Genomic DNA, 21,220 nt, shown 5'->3' on the forward strand with positions numbered 1-21,220 from the left:
CATGGCCCGAACTCCCCGGGGCGGGGCGGCAGCGCCACGGCCCGGCCCCGCCCGCTCTCGTTCCCGGCGCTGCCGCCGTGCACGGCTGGGAGTGGGAGGTCTTCACAGCACCATAGAACGTTAAGGGCTTGGAGCGGACCTGAAAGATGAGCTTGTCCCAACACCCTCGGCCAGCAGTGGGGACACAAGGCCCTAGAGGATGCTCAAGTCCCCATCCAGCCTGGCTTTGAACACTGCCACTTTTGGGGCATCGCACAACTTTCCTGGGGACCCTGCGCCCGTGTCTCACTACCCTCACAGTAAAAAAAAGTCTTCCTAATTTTTAACCTTGGTTGGTGTTTTTCGTTTGTTTGTTTGGGTTTTGTTGTTGTTGTTGTTGTTTTTTAGGTTTTTTTAACCGTGGGAGGCCGACTTGCCATCCTGACTCCTCTGGTTCACCAGTAGACAAACCAGCATTAGGCGGCACCTGGGCTCTCAATTAATCTATATCTAGTTTATCTCACTCAATTTACAAAACTAATCCTCATCCCAGCGCCTGGGGGAGGGACTGATGGCATCTACACCCCCCTCACCGTCAGGTCTCTGCTTGTGCCTTGGCACCAGCCCTTTATTCCTATCTGGCCCAGGCTTCGGAGCTGCTACTCAGCTCATCTGAACCACACCAGAGATCAGCTCCGGCTTAACCTGCTGCTACTGCCATGAAAATTACTGGAGGCCTGAGAATTCTCACAGAAATCTCTCAACACACAGTTTCAGACAAACCATTCTCTGGGAATGGAAAGTAGGAGGACCACTGTAGTCCAGTTCAGCTGTCACTGGTTTAGCAGCACTAAAAGCTGAGGGTTGCTGATGTGCCCGGACCATCTCATCTGATCCCTTCATCTGGACAGAACCTGAGACCTGCAAACTGCTCCTCCAAGGAAGGGCATCCTGCTCTGTTGGCTGTCTCCTGCTGCAATCACTGTGTCCTAGCAAAGCAAACCAAATCCCCACATACCCTCCCTTTGGAGCCCATCAGCATTTGCCAACTCTTCACAAAGAGCAAGCCTGTGGAAGCAGCAACCTTGTTTAAGAGTAGTTTTAATTGAAGCTTCTGCAAGCTGAACCTGGCCTCTGGAATCCAGACTGGAAAGGGGTGCAAAGGTAAAGGCAGGAGTGCTATCGTATAGATAAATATTTGAGTTTCAGGCACCAGCTAATGAAGACTAAGAGCATTTCTGCTCACCTCATGCAGATTAGTAACACGCTTGAAAGCATGTTTCAATCAGGGTTGTGATAAAGGGCCTGGAGGCAAAATGGAGACCTCGTGCATCTCAAATGTGAAAGAAACCTGAAAGTCTTTTTGATAAATGAGTTTTTCCAACCAATACAGGACAAAACTGCTATAAAAAGTAGTTCTCTCTGGTTATAATTGTGCCAAAGCCAGTACCATACAAGAAAATATATACAAGAACTGAATTTTACTGTACCAATAAAACAAAAAGGTCTGCTGAATGAGTCACCTTCCCCTAAATCTGTGGTTATATTCCACTATATGTTACTGTGTCTGAAACCAGATTTGCACCAGAAGCAGAGAGAAGACTCCAGTTAATCAGCTCATCAGCAACACCATCACAGCCAAACTGCAAACAGCAAAAATGCAACTGCAACTTGATCTCTCTCATGGGCTGCTGCAGATCAACTTGTCTCTAATTACACTCACAATAGGCTCAATTATTTATTCAATTTACAAATGCATCTACTGAAATACTGGTGGATGTGTTCTATTCAAAATAGTAAAGTATTTCAAACTGAATGAATCCCAGGAGCCAGGAAGCCAACATGAAGGCAAAGTCATTGGGTAGCATCCTGCAGTTACAGCACTAAACTTTCCACTAAAATACTACAATATATTACTGAAAAAAATATTGCTTGAATATTTAAAGGGGAAAAAAAAAAATCTGTGCTGCTTACTTTGTTACTGTCCATCAATCCTTTCCAATTTCACACTAGAGACCTAATGGATACCAAATATGTCTATTTTTAATAATTTTGATTTTTTAAAACCTTTAAATCTATGAATAAGGTATTTCTGTGGATTCTAGGATGTAACTAAAAGGGAAGACAACCTGAACAACTTATTTTGAAGCACTGATTCTCTTTGACATTAATTCAGTTCATGAACATTACTATTCCTTCTTAGAAGGTACTTTTAACTTACCTTTAAAATATTTTGCCTAAAATATATTTAAAATGTTACACATAGATAATACAAAATGCTCTGCTTAACCAGTGAATTTCTGTGTTCTTACCACTCCTGTATTTAAGTAGAAATACTCTTGCCTGAATGCAGAGAGACATTTTGAAAGTGGTTATTGATGACAAAAGTCTGCAAAATAGAATTTGTGCTCTCTATTTACAGATGCACAACTTATCATCTCTCAAATATTAAGTACACTATCTAAGCATTTTATATGCATACATCTACACCTGACTTATCTATCAGTATATTCTAAATTTGATCATCTTGCTCCTGCAAAAATATGCAAAGATTCTAGGTCTCTATAGTATACATTTTAGCAAAGTGAGACTTGCAGTCCTTAAATATTTATGTCTCTATTTACTTCCAAAAAATCGTAAATGTATGGTAATACAGGAAACATGTTGATGCTTTGCATTAGTTTTATTCTATACGTTAATGTCATCTTGAGCAAATAAAAAGTCATGGCAGTATAAATTACTGAAAAAAACCCACCATAGTAAATAATTACAAAGCATATTAATAAAACAAAAACTTATAAAATGTTTTTGAGTACTTTGGTCACATACTGGTAACATTTATTTTAAAAGCAAAAATCAAAAATGGTACATGTATCCACACACACAGCACACAGAACACACAGTTCATATATAAGCATCAACATTTTAGTTTCTCAAATTTCGTTACCACAGCAGTATTTAGCTTTGCTTTTAATAAACACTTCCATTAATTTATTTTAGGGAAGAGAGAAAACAAAAGGGTAATACATTCCTAGAAATTGAAGCTGTAAAAAATTAAGTCTGCAAAAGTAGAGCCTTAAAGCCAAAAACTTAAGTGGTAACAGAGCTAATGAGAGTAAGGTTGAGATTGTATATATACATTTTTGTGCAACCTCCCCTCCACTTAGAATTGTGTTGTCTGAAGGGAGAATGACCAAATCCTGAGGATAATTCAACTGAATCATGTTACAGTATTAGAATACAACAAAAGTATTCTCATGCTGGTAGTCACACAGAAATTGTTTCATCCTTTCTCTAAACTAACAAACTTAAGAGGAATAAACTTCTCCACCTCTTCCAAACTTAGTACCCATAAGAGAGATTCCACCCTACTCTTTAAAAATCTTAATTATTTCATTTTAGTATGCCAGATGTTTGTGCAACTCCATGCTGCAAGGGGCATATGGCAAAGACTTCCAATAGCAAAATGCTGAACACGTAATACACCACATTGTTTCAACATGTAAACTCCTTTGGTAAAACCACATTACTGAAGACAGAGCATCATATAAAATTATCAACTACTGCTTCTCCAAAAAGCCCCTGGGAATGGGGGCTTCATCCCATCTGTCATTAAGTGGCAGAACAATGAACCTTTACAAGTACACCACTGCTTGTGTGCAAGGTAACAGTAAAACATTTAAATAGGAATATAACAAATTGTAACTCTTGTTCAGGTATCACTTGTATGTGGTTTTCAACTCATTCTATGGAAGTGTTATATAAATCCTTAAAAACCCAGCATTTCTTTAGTTTGCAAGATGGTATTTTAGTATTATTGAGATTAAAAACTGTGGGAGGTCATCTGCATACTGGCTGATTCAGTTTCCCATCAAAATCGGGATTTAATTAGTGCAAATTTCCCACTATGTGCAATTTTCTCATTTGTTGTAGTAGACAATACAGTATTCAACTCTCTTTTTCCACAGAATTTATTACCTATGTCAAACTCAGTTAACAAAACCAAGAAAACAACAGATAAGAAAAACTTCCAGACAGTTCAAATAGTATTATTTTGTATAAAATGTATTTATTTTAAATTTTTCTATCTTACCCCCTGCTTCAGATTGCCAGAAATATGAAATATGTCATGTAATACCTAAGCAAAGGTATTGGTACTGTAAGAGAAACGTAAGAGTAAAACACACTTTATTTTTATGCACTTGACTAATGCTCCCTTGGTATCATTTTATTGGTAGTAGATACACAGCTCCACTCAGACTTTCAACTCATTTTATAAAAAGGTAGAAAAATATATTCAATATTTGTTTAACCTTTCTATATTCACCCTATCATACAGGAATCTTACAAAATGCTTTAGAATCATTTACTCCCTGAAAAAATACCAACACCTGCACAGCACCTGGAGAAAGGTCTTGGTGGGAATGTACAATCCAGTATTACGGGATCTTGAAGGTGTTTTTCTTCAGGTTTTCAGCCATGTCTTTTCACAAGTAAACCAAATAAATCCTGAAGAAGAGCTGGTGATGTGAAAAGTAAATGATAAAGTCTGACCACCTAAGGACAACAGGATGAACTCCATGTTTAGTTGTCACACGCTGAGAAAGTGTCATTTTAAAAATTTTCCTTCAAGGGTAAAAAAATGTTAGGATTTTAAAATTATTGTTTTTAAAAGTCTCTTTGTGCTCCAGTTAAGCAATGACATCATGGGTATCACTGTTGGGTCTTTGGCGTAGAGTCAGCGGGGGCAGAGGCTTTCCATAGAAATCTGTGGAAGAAATTCCAGAGCAGAAAAACATCAATCTGTCACCTACCACCTTCCTGGCTTAAATAATGTTTACTAAATTCTTGCTTCCTTAATGAAAGCCAGGTACTCTATGATTTTAGAGCTAATTCCTCCAAGCAAACTTTCAAACCTAGTGCTAATTAATGTCTAGAGATGGATTGGCCAAACGAGGGTTTAATTACATTTTGGTATACATGCATCAGCATTTGCAAGATGAAGCCCAAAGGGGATCTGTAAACATCCCTAAAAACAGGAAAGGAGAAATCTAATACAAATAACAACTGAAGAAATGAAGCATTGAAATTTGTATGTTGCTGCAACCAAGGTTGCACCGCAATATAGTTTTGGAGGACAGTAATACTGTGCAGAATCCAAAATTTTGGAACATTTATGCATGGCATTTATCTTGCAAGCAGAAATAACTTTCTAAAAGAATTATTTCAGATTTTTTAGATAAAATTGCAACATTTCCTTTCATCAATAAAGGAATTTAAAGTGGTAAAATTGTACAAGACAAAGTTAGTAAGTACATCAGAAGAGCATAAAAGTGTTCTCAAACATTTGTAATTGATGTAAAATAAAAAACCCATGCAGACTGGGACATGCAAAGCACTTCACAAGCAGAACAGTATGGAAGATGGTAAGAGGAAACAGGTGGAAATCAAGAAAAAAATAAAAGCAGCTTTTTGAAGCATTCAAATCTCAATTTTTTTTATACAGACCACCTCTTCCCCAACAAAGCCTTGATGGCCTGCCAACATAAAATTCAGCTTTAATAAATCATCATTTCCCAAGAATATATCCCACTTGTTCTACAGATGCAGTAACTTTGGTTAGAAGTGCATGGGCTCACAAACAAACTGCATTACACTACTCTATGTGGACCTGGCTGTACGGTCAAAGTTTTAGTTATCCTTACATTTAATCAGCAAAATGAGAACACTTTTATATTATTGTTGTAAATATTTTGATATTTTGATTTCAATAGCACTAGTTGCAGCAGCAAGAAAACTGCAACAATTGTAAGGTCAATGAAAATCTGTCCAAAGGATAGTTTTAGTCTCCAGTTTCTTGAGGTCTGGCAGAGCACTTTAGAGCTGGCAGAGAATTTTACCTCCTATCCTGAAAGAGGTTTGTCATTCTTGCAGATGGATCCTCCACTGACAATAAACAGACATTCATCACCTTGTTTTGTGCCAAAATTATTACTATGACTGGAAAATTTGCAGTCTTCAGTGAATATAAGTACATAAATACAAAGTTTGAATGTCTGAGAAACCTTTTAAACCCACCTTTGAATTTTGGGCAAAGCTGGGGGAAGAAAAAAGAAATCAACACTAATTTATTTCTCTGCTGAAGGGACAACCAAAAAGAAGTTGATTTTCAGAAAGATTCAATTCAGGAATTATTGTAAAAAAAGGAATCAAAGGTAGGCTCCACTGGTCTTAGGGAAACTCTAATGAGTTTCCAGTCAGGAGCAGATTCTCAGTGTGCAAAATATGTAAGAATTCATTGAAAAATGCTGTTGTGTGATGGGAAGTTCCCGTCAGTGCAAGATGGACTTGGCAGTGCTGGGTTAACAGTGGCACTCAGGGATCTTAAGGGTCCTTTCCAATCTCAATAATTCTCAGATTCTATGGATCACAAATTGACAGAGTTAAAAACCCCACAGCTGCTTTAAGCAAAAAATTTGTATGTTGCTGTAGCCAAGGCTGCACTGCAATATAGTTTTGGATGACAGTAATACTGTGCAGAAACCAAAATTTTGGGACTATTTATGCATGGCATTTACTTTGCAAGCTATAACTTTCTAAAGTTATAACTACAGCTCTTGGAAATCAGGACCTAGCTAAAGGTTTGACAGTGCTGGGCTATGTATGTGAAGAGCTTTTTTTCATTTATAAATAGTGGTTTCCTAATAGGTGTTTTCTTGCTAGGATTTTCAAGTGTGAATCTTGTGAGTGGTTCAAAATTCCTGAAAAAAAGGATAAATTTCACACAGAGCAGGGAATGCCTTGAATTCGGCTGCAACTTCAAGTTGACTCTTACACCTCTGGTCAAGAGATAACTGCTATTGTTAGCTTCCAAAATTATTTAATAATTGTACTTCTGTTACAAATTAACACCTAGCTCAAGCAGGGCTTTTTCCTCTTTGTCCCACCCATACTCTTCCTATAGAATGCAACACCTCCCTGAGGCACAGATAAAAACTGAGTTCCTTTTCTTCCCCTCCCTACCTCTTCATCTGGCTTTCCTTTCTTGCCGCCTTCTCTCTATTTGCCTTTAAAAAAAAAGAGCAAGAGGGGTTTATGATTAAGATTACAAATCACATTTTAAGCACATGAATTTAATTCCTGTGAGAAATAAATATTTTGGGTTTAGAAATTTTATTTTGCCTTCAGGCATCTTTTGATTCTTTGGCAGAAAAGCTCCTTGTTCTTGTGTTTCAGATATCTCCAAATCACTTTTCAAAATGTGAAAAAAAAAAAAGTAAGAAAAATTAAGAAGCTATCATCTCAAACTCAGGAAAAAATGAAATATCAGCATATGAAAAACAGTCTTCCATGATCTTCCAAAAATAGAATATAGTCATTATTGAAGCAAGAAATCAAGACTCTGCCTACTACACCTTGGTATTAAATTAAAAATATTAATTTTAAATGCAGTACATTTGGACTCTTAAAGTACCTGGTCCCATTATTCTTTGTTATATAGCCCTGAATGATTTTTAGGTGCAAATAACTTCAGATCATTCACAACTTCTGATATCCCATGCCACTTTAAACTATGTAAGGGAATTTAAGAGAACTCATTTTTTTTCCCTAATAAAAAAATCAGACTTGAAAAATCAAAAAGATGCTTTCTACTAAGCAAAAGGGAAAGCTTTTTGGTCAATGAAAATTGGAATTTAGAAATGAAAAACAGACGAAGAATGAAATGAATGTAGAAGTGAATGGACAATGGAGCATGGTTTAAAAAGGTACAAAATCCCAAATACTTCAAATTACCAGGATGATGTGTTTCACCAAGAGGCTCAAGTTTTCGAAGTCTATTAAGTTTGGGAGTTCCCCATCCAACTAAAGGAAAACAAAGACTGTCAGAGCATTCCATGACTTCACTGGATTATTCTGAGCTGTGCAGAAGCCACATTTCTCTGGGAGAAATCAAAGCAATTAGAAATGCCCAAGCTATGCACTACATTGCATCCACAGTGAAGAATGATGAAATACTTCAAAAATAAACTGAATTACCTTAAAAAGTATTGATATTTTTCATCACTTCAGTGAGTAATCAAGGTTCTGGCTCTTTTTTTTTGGGAGAATAATGTCTTCCCCCATGGAATAGGCCAAATCAATACTGCTGGAAGTTCATACCATGAAGTGGGGAACTGCATCAAAGATCTTCTATAGAGGAAGGTTTAGTAGCTCCTCTCTGTATGAGGACCAGCCCAGTTTCATCATTCACAAGTGAGACTTTTAAAGGATTACCAACCACAAATTGAGACATAAATTACTGTTTTTACACTTACCTGGTGGAAGAGCTGGTGGTGGTGTAGGGTTCTTGGGAAGAGAGTCCTCTGCATTAACAGGTTCTACTCTGTGTCCCCTTTTTAATTTTGGTTTTTTACTTTTTTTCTTACTGTTATCTATATTCAACAGAAATAAAACATCACAGATCACACAGTTATATTTAGGTAATACCCTAGATCAGATTCTAATACAATTGTTGAGGAGATACATCAGAGTTTTCAGTCCAAACTTAGACACAAAATTATGGGAAATGTAAGTCACACAACATTTTGCTACAGAAAATAAACTGTGGGCATAAAATATATGCAAACTCTACATTTCCATGAAGAAATTCAGCTTATATAACCTATTCCTGCATTTTTGTGTTTTCAATACGCGACATTGATGTGTGGTATAATGACATATAATACAAACAGAAGGAAGAAGCGTGTGAAAAATCCCACTGAATGACATTAAAAGGCAGCAGTTTTACCTGAGTCAAGGCATTCTGAGGCTTGTTGGTCACTCTCTTCTGCATGCTGCAAAAGCTGGGCAGTTGTAGAGTTGCACCTTTCCAGCCTGCTGTCATTCGTGTTTTGGCTACTGCTACTTGATAAGTGGTCCTGCTCCGGCTGGGATTTCAAGACAATTGTAGCCTTTTCAGTCTCCAACTTTTGCCTCTTCTTTTCCTTTTCCAGCTGTTTTTCATTCTAACAAAATGGACAAGATTTTTTTAAAATTACTTCTAATGCTGTAAACTGACTAATAAGACAGGAAGGTTCTTAAAAAATGAAAATATTTCTAAAATATTTTTATGTCCTATATACTGCGTAGCATTATTTTCAAATAGATGAAGAAATTAGATTTCCAATATCCTATCCAGAGGAAGGGAGGGGAAATTAACAACAAAAAGATATTAGGAATTAATGCCAGTTTTCTTGTTTTATTTTTGGTCCTATTAAAATAAACAAAACAACCTTCTACTTTCTTCCTCCTCAATTACTTTTTTTTTAGCCTCCAGAAAATGCCACCCCAGTTTGGATAAATACCTATTGTGTCACAGAACCTCAGTGACAGGCTGCTTCACAATTCTGTATCACTGAATTACCATCTCTGCAATACTCACAGCTGCCCCTTTATTTTCTTGCTTTTGATGTTATTACTAAAATGGATTACTGTGCACATAGCTGCCTTGACACGTTCTGTGGATATGGGTGCTTTTGTCTTGGGGAAAAGCAAATGTTTGAATTACTTGCTGGAAAAGTCTACGTGGTTCTTTAGATTGTGTTATCTCCAGGCAACTGAATAAAAAAATACGAACTCAGAAACGCAGGTTAAGGAAGCTTTAATAAATGAATGTGATTTTCATATTTCAAAATTAATAAAAATTCTCAAGAGTCTGTTTTCAACTGAAAAGAGGTTATGCTCACAAATCTGAATAGCTGAAGAAGTCAGGGAGATTTGGTATGCCTCACCACATCACAAACACTTTAGAAGAAACGAATAGACCTTGAATATTTTCCACTTCTGAATCCCCAAGAGTTTAATTAGGAAATGTTTTCAGTCATGTGTTTACATTTATTTCACTGTGTCTACAAAACTTTTGTTCCCCAATCAATAATAGGGGTTTTCTTATCATGAAAACATTGATTCAATGCACACAAAACAAGGCTGCTAAGATTAAAATAAAAATTTAAAAAGTGCTGTGCAGACAGACTTAGAACAACTCTTAAATGATCGTTTTTCTCATCACTTCTCAGACACTTGTTAGTGCTGGTTCTAAACAGATCCAGATTTCCACACACACTCCTACCTCAGAGATTACAGCAGATATAGGCTGGAAGGGGTTTCCACATTTCCCAGGCTCAGGGTCTTCTTCCTCAGGTACATTTCCTTCTTCTTTTTCCCTTTGGCATTGTTGTTGGGTTTATGTTGTTTCAGTGGTTTTGGTGTTTGGTTTTGTGGGGTTTTTTGGGAACAGGAGTGAGGGAAAAGAGGCAGAATGAATAAAGAATTATGAAGAAGCCATAAATTTTATAGAGAACAATGTCAGTCCTCCCCACTATACCTCTCAGTGTGGCATAAACACAACACAATCCAACGTGGTCAGGAGGTTTTGTGTGTGCAGAGACATGAGGCAGATTAGGAAGCAAACCAATTTTTTTATAAATTCGTGAACTATATCTGAAGACCATGTCAAGTTCCAACTGTTTAAAATGTACTTCAGTAATTTATGTGCTTATTTAAACCAAAACAGAGTGTAGTCCAAGACACTTCCCAGCTACTTCTCACAGTAACTGAGACTCAAAATTCTCTGCCTATATAAGGCAGAGGACAGGGGTGCTCAGCAAATATTTTAAGAATGCCCCAGTAAAATTATTCACATCAGTCTTTCACAGGAACCACAGCAGGCTCCTCAAGACCAGAAAGGGCTTTGAAGGGGGGTAATAAATCACTTGCCCTGCTTCCCCTCACTGCATCATCTTTAGTTCCTTCATGCCTCAGCTGTTGGATATCCTGAAGTTTATTAAGCATAGTGTTGAATAAATTTTCATATCTAGTCTTTGATATTCCCATATGGGTTACAGAGTCTAACTTAATACTTTATTTTAGAAGGTAACTTCAGATTAAATCACAGGAATTATTTTTTAGGTCAATCTTCTGTGAAGTTATATTAGTAAGGCCAACTTTATTCCTCAACTACCTTGCAATTCTCATTCACAGTACATTTCCAGCATGCAGCAAATCAAATGAAGGGGATGAAGAGGCAAAAACTTCAAGGAAGACTCTTAGCTTGTAAGCTTTAAACCCTGGACAGCTTGGTTCCCATAAGATCTATGTACAGGAATGGACCAAATATCTTAGAGAAGGAAGCAAGGGATGGAGTAAGAATCACACACAAAATACCTCTCTTCCCGTATCCTCCTGACTCGCTCAGCTCGTTCCAGTTTCTTCTGTTCCTCAAGTGCTTTTTGCTCCGTAGTGTCCCTCTGGATGCGCTCATTTAAGGCATCAAAATCTTTCGCTATGATATGGAGAAGCCAAAATAACCCCTTTTTTATTGATTTATCAATTTTTTTCCCACAGCCCATGATCGCTGAGCAAGGTTCCTGTAAATATACAGAGAAGGAGAGAAAAAATATTTGCAGTTCAGACCACATCCCTTGACTGGAAACAAGAAATCAGTTGAACAATTACTGTTTACTGTGAAGCTTGTAAAACACTGAGAAATGTGGGTTATAAATAGTCCATATTTACAATCAAAATGGAAAAATCTGATACGAAAGAGAATCAGCTTTGCTTCAGTTCATGAAAAAAAATTCACCATGTTCATAAGCACCTCGGGGATAAATAAAATCTCCTGTGAATTTGTCAGAAAAGTCGTCAAACCAATTCAATTTTTTACATCAGAACAGGCATTGTACCTCGACTGGCGTAAAACTTTTTGTCATTATACTCTCAGCAGCACAGGAGAGAAACATGACCTAAGCAAATCTGTTGGAAGAGAAGTGCAAAGCTCATTGAGAAAATAGTTATGACAATAGTTATGAAATAGTTAGGAAAATACATCTCGTAAGAAAACATTAAAGGACCAAGAATGGTTCCCCTGAGATTAAAACACTTCAGGGAGACAGGATAATAGCCTTCAAAAACATTAGGTGAAACTGCAAATAGGAAAATAATGATTTTCTCATTTTTCATGTCAGGAAGACAAAAACAATGGGCTTTACTTGGGATGAAAGATACAGGGCTTGATTCAAGCTTGGAACATGGAAAAGATGTTCTCTGAAGATCTCTTGAAAACTGTTTTCCAGAATGTTTTGGAGCTCTGTATGTTTTAAAACATTCCCTGAATAATAATTGAATAGATCCAGCTATGTATTTGACATGTAGAGATAATATTTCACACTGATCATGTTCAGGATTTGTGTTTATGAATAAAGATTAAAAAAGACCAACTATCCAACACTAACATCTGAAAAACTCAGTGCTCTCTCTTCATCTGACAAGCATTTAAATGGCACCACAGTCAGATATGGAATGTACAATTTACAACAGAAAAAAAAATTCTGACCAGTTATGTTTAAATTAAGGTTCAACTATGAGTGCTTTTCACTAGGGAACACTGCAATACCCTCCAGCAGAACCTACCAAGGAAGGAGATGTATAGAAGATGTATATAACTTGTTTCTCTCAGAAAACTAAGATAAAACACTGGCCAGAACTGGGGAAATGTTCTTCTCAGTTTGCACCAAGATTACTGTTGCTGCAGTTTGGTTATAAAACATAAAAATTCAGAAATATGGAATATACAGACATATTAAATAAGAAAAAGAGGAAGGTCATTCTCACTGACACTGTCCAACAGCAAGACAAATTACTCCTTCTATTTACTTTAATACTTTGTGGGGAAGTTTAAAGATCCAGTGGAAAATGAACTAAAAGAATAAGAAGAAACAAAAAGTTTTTTGGTCCTTGCCTAACTTTCTATCTTGTTTCACAATGGCTCTGTTTAAACAGACCCCAGGAGTCATCCTACTGAAGCAGTTTGGGACCATGTTTATCTTTAAAGAGCCTGGTGAAGAAGGTGCCCATTTGAGTATGAAACAGTCTGAAGACTCTGTGATCTGGCTCCTTTCCTAATTACACACAAGATATAAATAACGAACAAGAACAGCATTTTACTGGCATATGTCAGCAATGAAGCAATTCAGAAGCATTGGAATACACTAATATCTTTCAGGTCTTTTTTTACTGATAATATTTTTCAAGAAAATATTTTTGGCACAGAAGTTCCTTGGAAAAAAACAAGGATGAACTTGCAATTTTGATTTTTATGATTACTACATGTGCATAGTGCAAAGTGCACTAACTGAAGAAAAGCACTCAGAGAATCATGACATAATAAACAGAGCTATGCCCTTTTATAACTCAGCTTCCTAAAGAAAATAATAGCAACAGGTAGTATTGCAAATCTCCCTAATGAATTAAAATTATTATTTAAATTTCAAAACCCAAATACCAAATACTGAAATGGTTTACAAAACTGCCTCCTTCTTTTGGTTAATAACAGCATAACTCTCATTATCTTTCAAAATGTTTCTTATTGCCATCATAAAAAGATTGTGGAAGTAAAGCCCTACCTAAGACACTGGTAGATTAAAACAAAGGGTTAAAGAAAAATTTCAGGGACTACTGATTTGGATAAATTATCTGAAATATTGACCAATATTAAGTAGCTTTCATGAAGATTTCTGGGTTGGCTCCCCCCACAATGATTTCCTGCTGCATTTTTTCTTAACAGGACAGTGACTACTCCGTCTAAATTTCAGTTTTATACAATGTAGCACAATTTCCTACCTTAATGGAAGCTTTACACAGACATGAGAAAATACAGCATCTTGAAATCTACTTACAATTTGACAGAGACACTTGTGTTCATTAACCAGCTTTTCCAGAGATAAGGACTCGATTACATCTGCTTCTGACAGAGCTCCTTCTCTGTCCTGCTTATTTGCCAGCCTAGAGGAAAGATCAAAAGAAACACTCAGCATCCTGACACAAGAGAGACTCTCACATCTCCAAAAGCTGAGTTTGTAACAAAAGTAGGGAGAAGAGAAAGAAAAGATAAAATGCCTTGTTTCAGCTTTAATTATTTTTTCTACTTAATAAGCATGTTAGTCTATGCACCATTTTCATCAGATACTAACATTAGATAATCACTAAGATGCTTAGTAATAATTTAATAATTAGAAATAATTTATTTTAGACAAAGAAATCATATTTACAGTTAAGAAAATGGACATAAAAGACCATCCTGTTTTACATCTAAAGCAACACATCACAATCTGCTGGAGTCTCTGGATGAACGTTCACAGTTTTGCAACTTTCCAAACCGTGAGCTTTTCCCTGTGTACAAGTGCTTCAGGATCATCTCAGCTCTGCCTACTGCCCAGTACTTCTCTCTGATGCCAGTGTTTTGAGCTTGCTCTTCCTAAGTAAAACTTGAAGTGTGGAGAGAGGAACTTGCATGAATGGCTCTAATAAACATACTTTATTAAACAGAGGAAAGCAAAAACACCCCCACAAAGCTTACAGAAGAAGTACTCTGTAAGATGAAGATCATTGTCTTGTCACTTATTTATGGTAGGAAAGAGGACTCTAGAAGACAGACATTCATTTAGGAGTGTAAAAATACAATCCAACTTTATTTTGCACTTTCTACAACAGTAATAATCCAAGCTAAGTGCTGCATAGCATTAGAAAATATGAAATCTGTACTTGCTTCTCTCTAATAAAGAAATTGCACTCTCAAATAACATTGCTCCGAAATTTAGCAATATTTCAATGACATGTGAACTCTGATTCAATTTTCTGGATAAGAAGACAAATATGTGGTTTCCATGAGCTCAGTGGCAGAAGGTTTTGGAACCAGATTCCATAGTCTTCCTCCTGAAATCTCAAGTAATTATCATTAACTCAAATGGCTTTTAGGGAATGTTAGACCAAAGCTTGTACTTTGTATTTATGTTAACTCCTTGGTGGGAAAGAACAGCGGTAAGAATTCACCCCATAGTTAGCAGAACTCGTCAGCACTTTAATTTGATCTAAGACCTTATTCTTCCTATTCTCTAGAATTCCAGTATGGGAGCTTCAATTCTTAAGTATTTTACTCCCAAGAGATTTTTTTAGCTTCAAAAACATTAGAAAAAAAGCTGTGTTGCATCTACAGCTCAAAACCCCACATTCCTCGTCACCACTACCCTCATGAGCTACATTTCATTATCTAATCTTTCATCTTTCTTCTCAAGAAGAATTTGTTTATGAAGGAGACCATAGAAAAGCAGCTTCTCAAATGTCCAGTCTCTCTGAATCGTCATCATTCTTAACCACTTGTGGTCCAAACCATTCACTTATTTATCAACACCCTGGGGATAAAAAACCCTATGTCCTACTGATAATCAATTTACTGAATTGGCCTGCAGAGCTATAAAGAGCATAAAGCTCTTCTCTCTGCCCTTCCTTGATAATCAGTTCCCACTACCTTGAAGAGAGAACTTTCACAGTGCTTTGAATGATTTAGTGCAGGGATTCCCAAACTGCTGCTCAATGCATTTACAGAACCTATCTTATTTTAAATATGTTTATGATACTCTGGCACTGTTTCTTCTCACCAAACAGCTAGAACAAGACTTGTCCTCTCAGTATTTAGCTATGAAACCAAAGCTAGACCAGTGAAAAACTGAGATGAAATTCAAAAACTAATTAAAAGACCGGAAACAATTACCTCCACGTTTTTTCTCCCCCACATAACCTATTTTGTTACAGTCTGAAAATCCTACTGTGCTGCCCCTTAGTCTCAAAAGGCATTCCTCAGCGGTGCTGTCAATTCATCTAGATCTAATTGAAGGAAATATTTCTGGCAGTGTTTGTTGCCACAGCCTATTCCTCTCTCACCTGAAGATTAAATAACTGCACTGTTTCCGACGTTCTCGCTCTGCACAGCCTACAAAGCACAGCTGAAGCAGAAGAAATGCTGGTAAGCTGCATAGCTCAGCGGCAGTTTGACATTAACATCCCACAGCTCACAGTAGCAGCTGATTTTTAACCTCTAACACCTTCAAAGGTGTCATATTTGTCTTTCTGGTCAATTAGTTTCCACCTTCTCTGCAGCAATACTGACTGCATTCCAAAAATATGGCTGAGGTGCTGTATCTGGAGAAGCAGCATATCCAAACAGCTGTCTCTGCCTAATGCTCCCCAGGAACTGAAGTGGTTTTGCTGAGGTCCATCTCCTGCCCAATTCAGACTTTAGGTCAAACTTCTAAACGGAGTCCAAATATTTTTAAGACACTGTAGTAAAAGGCATTATTCTGCAGGGGCTTTTTTTCCCCCATGAACAGATCCATCTACCCTCAATTCCTTTTCCCTCATTCTTTGGTGCAGAAGACAGCAAAGCCTCCACTTACACTTGTGCTTCCAAGGCAGGCTCTGCTCCACTTGCATCTTTTAAGGGGAGCTGCTCCAAGGCACTTCCTGCTCCCGGGCACTCCAGAGGGATCCGCCTCCCAGCAGGGCTGGCTTTCAAACAGGCACAACCAGATTCCCCAAGCAGTAAGTAATCAATTTGCTTGTCTCCTGCAGTTGCAGAAGGCAGTTTCTCTCTCACTCTGCCACTCCTCAGGATGATCACACTTGGACAACTACATAAGAATTAGAAGCAGGAGGAATGAAGGAAATACTTCATGGAACGTCACTCAAGACACGTTACTTAGGGAAATATTCTGGAAAAATGTTTTTGGGATTATACTGAAGCTTAACCTCAGGAGTTCCTCTGTAAAAGGTAAAACAAAGGCCACCAGCACAGGATTCAGAGGTAAATACCCTTCTCTTACTTAATATTTCTAAATATGCAAATATCAGAAAAAGGCTTTGTAGTGGGGTTTAGGATGGAAATGTGCCTAAGTGTCAGGACATAAAAATAATGTATGTCTATCTTGCAAAGAATTAGGTATTGCTGTGGGTGAATATGGACTCACAGCTCTGCTGCTCATGCACAGGAACACCAGGGTTTGAGGTAAGTTTTTTGCAAAAAAACCCCTTCTTTAGGGAATACATCAGTTATGTTAAAAGAAAGACCTTGATTTAATTTTCCAAGTCAGGTGAACTTCACATATAGCAATTTTTCATGTTTAAAAACCTGTAGGAGGTATATATCAAAACATACTTGAAAGCACAGCGGAGTGGCTGTTAGTTTATCATATTAAGTTTGCTGAGTAAGAAGCTTTCATCTATAAAATCATGCTTGGCTTACTTCAATTTCACATAAAGTATATTTGAATTGTCTTAGTGTAACAAACTTACCTCATGCAAGAAATAAAGTGAAAGTAGGCAGGATTTTTCTAAGCAACTGGAGAGCTTTTGAACTTTAAAAGTCACGGGAAACAATGTGGAAAGGGAGCTTATGTGTGCATTGGCACAAGTGACACCTACAGCTCAGTGACAATATTTCTCTTAGAAGCCACTTCTGCCAGAGAAAAACAAGGTCTCAATGCTATGGAAGTTCCTTGACCTGTTTATAAAATGTCAATTTCTGAGCAAAGAGGGGAGAAAAAAAAAAAAACAACAAAAACCAAACCAGTATTAAGAGTTTACTTTACAATACAAAATTTGTAAAAACGTCTCAGATGTGCTACTTTTAGGGTGACATTTAATCAGAATCAGTGATCATAACCCCAAAATTTTGGGTCAGACCTACATAGTGTCCATCAAAATTAATTAAGAGCAAAGCACCCCTGAGGTCAAAATATTACAGCATCAGAACTACCACCATGATTAAAAGCAACTGTAGGACAATGAATCTTTATGAGTATGGTTTACCCAAGATCAAGAATTAGTCTTTAAGGCTACTTCAAGAATCCATAGCTTTGAGGGATGGAATTGGCTGGGAAAATGAAGACAGAACCTTTGAATTTAACAGCAGTCAAGTTACAGCAACAAACAGACAAGGGGGAAAACCAATGACATTCTTCAGCCTACAGTGAATCTTCTATTTGAAAATGCTGCTCTACCTTTTTTCCCTTTGGAATTTTTCTCTCTCTATTAACCTTTTTCTTGGGCAATCCTGTGGACAGCCATCAGAAGGATGTTTTATTCCACAGAAGTGAGGCGTCAGCAGATCCAGCATGAAAAACCTTGTTCATCTCTTTATGTTTTGCTTATGTTAACATCCATGAAAGGCAAACTCCTGACCCACAAACAGGGAAAAATAAGTCACTTGTCAGCTTGTTTTGCTTGTTCCTTCTTCAGTTATTGGCACTTCACGAGGTTTTTGAGGAAGTCATGGAAAACAGAATTCTTTATACTTTTAACAAACAACAGTTTCAAGTGTCCCGTTGACAGCACTCTTGATGAAGTTCTGATGAATCACCTGCTCTATCAGGTGATTTTTTGTAGATTGCCTTACAAAAAGGTGTTAACAGACCTTCAACCAAGTTCTTCATTAGCATTTTAAGCCCCTGCCCCTTCTGGATTGCTGACAACAATTACAAACCATCAGTAACTTCTGATGGTTGACACGTGGCTCCTTCTCAAATAAAGGGACTCATTTCAATTCATGCCTTCAATTCTCATGCAAAACCATCCTTTGAATATTATGGTAAACTATAATGAAAAAATGGGGAATAAAGTGCTACAAGATTATCAGCCTGCTTTCACGCAACTTCAGGGAGCTATAGGAGACATTTCTCTAATTGAACATTTTCCCTGCACAGTTCCTCCAGGTGACATATAAATAAGAAAACAGTTAAAACTAAGATTCTAAACTCCTCCTGTTTACAGTATTTCTAGGCAACTTCATTCTCATATTACCTTTTGAACTGCTCACAAGAACACCAGCAATTATAATTTGATTCATTTTGTTAAGTGGCCTCATTCTCACCATAGGTCTGAATCATATTCCTATTTACTGAAAACGTTTCTTGACACACTCTGCTCTGCTATCAGTTCAATCACACCTCTTGGTCAAACAGGCTGCAGCCAAAGATGTCTGAGCTCACACAAAGAAAGTTATGTCCAGCTTCCAGATGTGTATTTCCAAAACAAACAACAAGAAATGATATAGCAATATATTTTTGGACAAGATTAAAAAAAAAGTTAATTGCTTTCTTATACTCTATTTCACTTTGATTTATCAAACCCTAGGCAAACTAAGTATAGTCAAACTGCCTGTATATTTTTTTAAAAAGCCTGCCTGAAAATCCTTACATTTATCACAGGTGAGTTCCAAGGCTGTGATAGGCAGCTCTGTGGTCTGACAGAGACGAAATGGGAATGTAAAGCAGGTGGGATGTTGCACAGGACAAATTTACAGTCTGCAGTTCTACTGTCAGGAAGACAAATCTCTCACACCACCCACTTAGAGCAATACAAAGCTGTTAAGTATGAGTTCAAACTATATACCCTATTAAATGGAAACAATTCCACCTGTACTCTATCCTGTTGCAGCCCTTTCTCTTGCTCCTATTTTATTTTCAAATACTTCTTTAAAATATATCAATATTTGGACCTTAATGATGTGATCTTTGGGCAGAGGAGATTATGACTTTCTTTCTAGGTTTCTGTGATCTTTAGGTTTGTGAGGACTCTTGAAGAGCACTACTGACAGTAAATCTCTGGTTAAATAGGTGAAAAAATCACCATCAAAACATGAAGTTCTTACCAATTACAGAGAATTAGCTGCAGATTAAGTGACTGGCAGAGTGAGATCATTGTTTTGTCAGTGAGGTGCAGTGTCCATCAACCTCACTGGGATATATGTCAGTGCAAAAGCATCCTCACCTCCCATTATCCAAAGTATCAGCAGGAATGTGAGAACTGCTGTCTGTAGACATGGAAATGCTGGTGATACTTTTCCTCAAGTCCTCATTTGCTGCCATACAACCATAACAAAGATTTCAAAACTCCAAGGAACAAGCTCAGATTTGCAGCTGATTCATCGTGTCTATCTCTGAACCAAATACTTCATAAAATAGCAATACACCAACACAAGACAGCTACATCTCCTACAACATGACTGTGTTACAGATTTGTGGTCAAAGGCCCAAGAACACCTGAATTATTTTAAGTCTGTTTCCCCCCTCTCCATGTCTGTTGGAAACCTCCAGAGCAGGATGACTTGGTTCCACTTTTCCAGCAACTTTGGCCTAATTCTTCCCCACCTTATGAATTGTCTGAATACTCAGGTTTGCTTTATTACATTTGAATTTCTTGATTTTTTTACTCAATATCCACATTTCTCCACCTCCTGTGATCCATTTCACACTAATCAGAGAATTACCAAGCTACCTTACTTCAAATGCAGCATTTCTGTTCTTCTACACACCGGTAATTTCGGTTTCCCTGGGAAGTCTTGTGGCAGTTTTTACACAGGTAGACAGTGACAGGACAAGGGCAAAGTGTTTCAAATGGAAGAGGGAAGATTTACATCACATGTTAGGAAGAAATTCTTTACTGTGAGAGTGCTGAGGATCTGGAAGAAGTTGCCCAGAGAGATGTTGTGATCATCACCTTTGCTGAAACCATTACTGATTTTGCACTATCATCTCATCTGTGGCATATTTTTAGGCAAGGCAAGCTCTCTGCCTTTGGTATTATCTCGTTGAACCACTCCCATACTTGAACTTAGAACTATTTTTAAGTATGTTTTTCCAAGGACTTCTCTTATGACAGACATGCTTAAGAGGATATTTTCATCCAACCACCTTGCATCTCATAATCCTTGGTTTAAGCACGTTTGTTTACAAGGCATTCAAGATAAAGGAAACGTCTTAAACAAAGGAGAAAACGAATGTAACTTGTAACAAGATATCCTACTTTTGTTACTTCAGATACATCTTTGAGTAACAGGGCAAAATTCCATAACACTGCCAAACAAGTTTCTTCTTCTCGTGTGAGAACATGAGAAAGCACAAACTGAATTTCCACTCAAGACACCAGCTTTCCCCAAAGACTACTATTAGGATTTTAAACTACATGCATTTCAACAGTACATGTCTCTCACTAATTTTTTGTTGCTAACTTAGGACACTTAAGCAGTAATCAAACTCCAGAAGGTTTACTCATTACCATTGTGCTTGGAAATAAGTTAGATGGGTTTCTTGGCACCACAGGATAGAGCTATAATGTAACTTCACTGCAGCTTGGAAATCAATTTTAAAAACTAATAAAAAGAAATGTTTAGGATTACATGTAACATGAAATTCCTTTGGGACATGTTGCCTGAAAGCATCGTCTACCCAGTGCCCTTAAATGACTCACAGCTACAGGTCAGGAAAACAAACCCACATTTATTTTTGGTGCAGTCATTCAAAAAAAAAAAAAAAACAAAACAAAACAAAAAAAACCAACCAAACAAAAAAAAAACCAAACCCAAAAAAACCCACAC

General features: G+C 37.3%; 2 protein-coding genes and 1 long non-coding RNA gene across 12 annotated transcripts in view; 2 read left to right on the forward strand and 1 right to left on the reverse strand.

Annotated features, from left to right (window-relative positions):
- The window catches only part of LOC121669271, a 3,796-nt gene extending 804 nt beyond the window's left edge, over nucleotides 1-2,992 (forward strand). Inside the window, exon 2 of the long non-coding RNA XR_006017679.1 lies at nucleotides 388-2,992. This is a non-coding gene — a long non-coding RNA (uncharacterized LOC121669271). The remainder of the gene's footprint in view (nucleotides 1-387) is intronic.
- ARL13B (ADP ribosylation factor like GTPase 13B) overlaps nucleotides 2,644-21,220 on the reverse strand; it is a 34,313-nt gene continuing 15,736 nt past the window's right edge. For 4 of the 10 annotated variants that reach the window (XM_042037979.1, XM_042037980.1, XM_042037978.1 and 1 more), the window contains 8 exons: nucleotides 16,245-16,478; nucleotides 13,692-13,797; nucleotides 11,182-11,384; nucleotides 10,088-10,181; nucleotides 8,768-8,984; nucleotides 8,295-8,411; nucleotides 7,774-7,842; nucleotides 2,644-4,747 (listed from right to left, as the gene is read on the reverse strand). In XM_042037979.1, the coding sequence (XP_041893913.1) occupies nucleotides 4,671-4,747; nucleotides 7,774-7,842; nucleotides 8,295-8,411; nucleotides 8,768-8,984; nucleotides 10,088-10,181; nucleotides 11,182-11,384; nucleotides 13,692-13,797; nucleotides 16,245-16,478 (1,117 nt within the window). In that variant the 3' untranslated portion in view covers nucleotides 2,644-4,670. Of the gene's footprint in view, nucleotides 4,748-7,002; nucleotides 7,047-7,773; nucleotides 7,920-8,294; nucleotides 8,412-8,767; nucleotides 8,985-10,087; nucleotides 10,182-11,181; nucleotides 11,385-13,691; nucleotides 13,798-16,244; nucleotides 16,479-21,220 lie in introns of those variants that run through there. The other 6 variants (XM_042037983.1, XM_042037981.1, XM_042037977.1 and 3 more) reach the window with 5 other exon arrangements.
- The window catches only part of STX19 (syntaxin 19), a 10,504-nt gene continuing 5,684 nt past the window's right edge, over nucleotides 16,401-21,220 (forward strand). The window contains exon 1 of the mRNA XM_042037984.1: nucleotides 16,401-16,651. The gene's annotated coding sequence lies outside the window, so the exon portion shown is untranslated. The remainder of the gene's footprint in view (nucleotides 16,652-21,220) is intronic.

Source organism: Corvus kubaryi, unplaced genomic scaffold (assembly GCF_017639235.1).
Source record: "Corvus kubaryi isolate FWS band 111438036 unplaced genomic scaffold, C.kubaryi_AGA036_p1.0 37391, whole genome shotgun sequence".
NCBI lineage: Eukaryota > Metazoa > Chordata > Aves > Passeriformes > Corvidae > Corvus > Corvus kubaryi.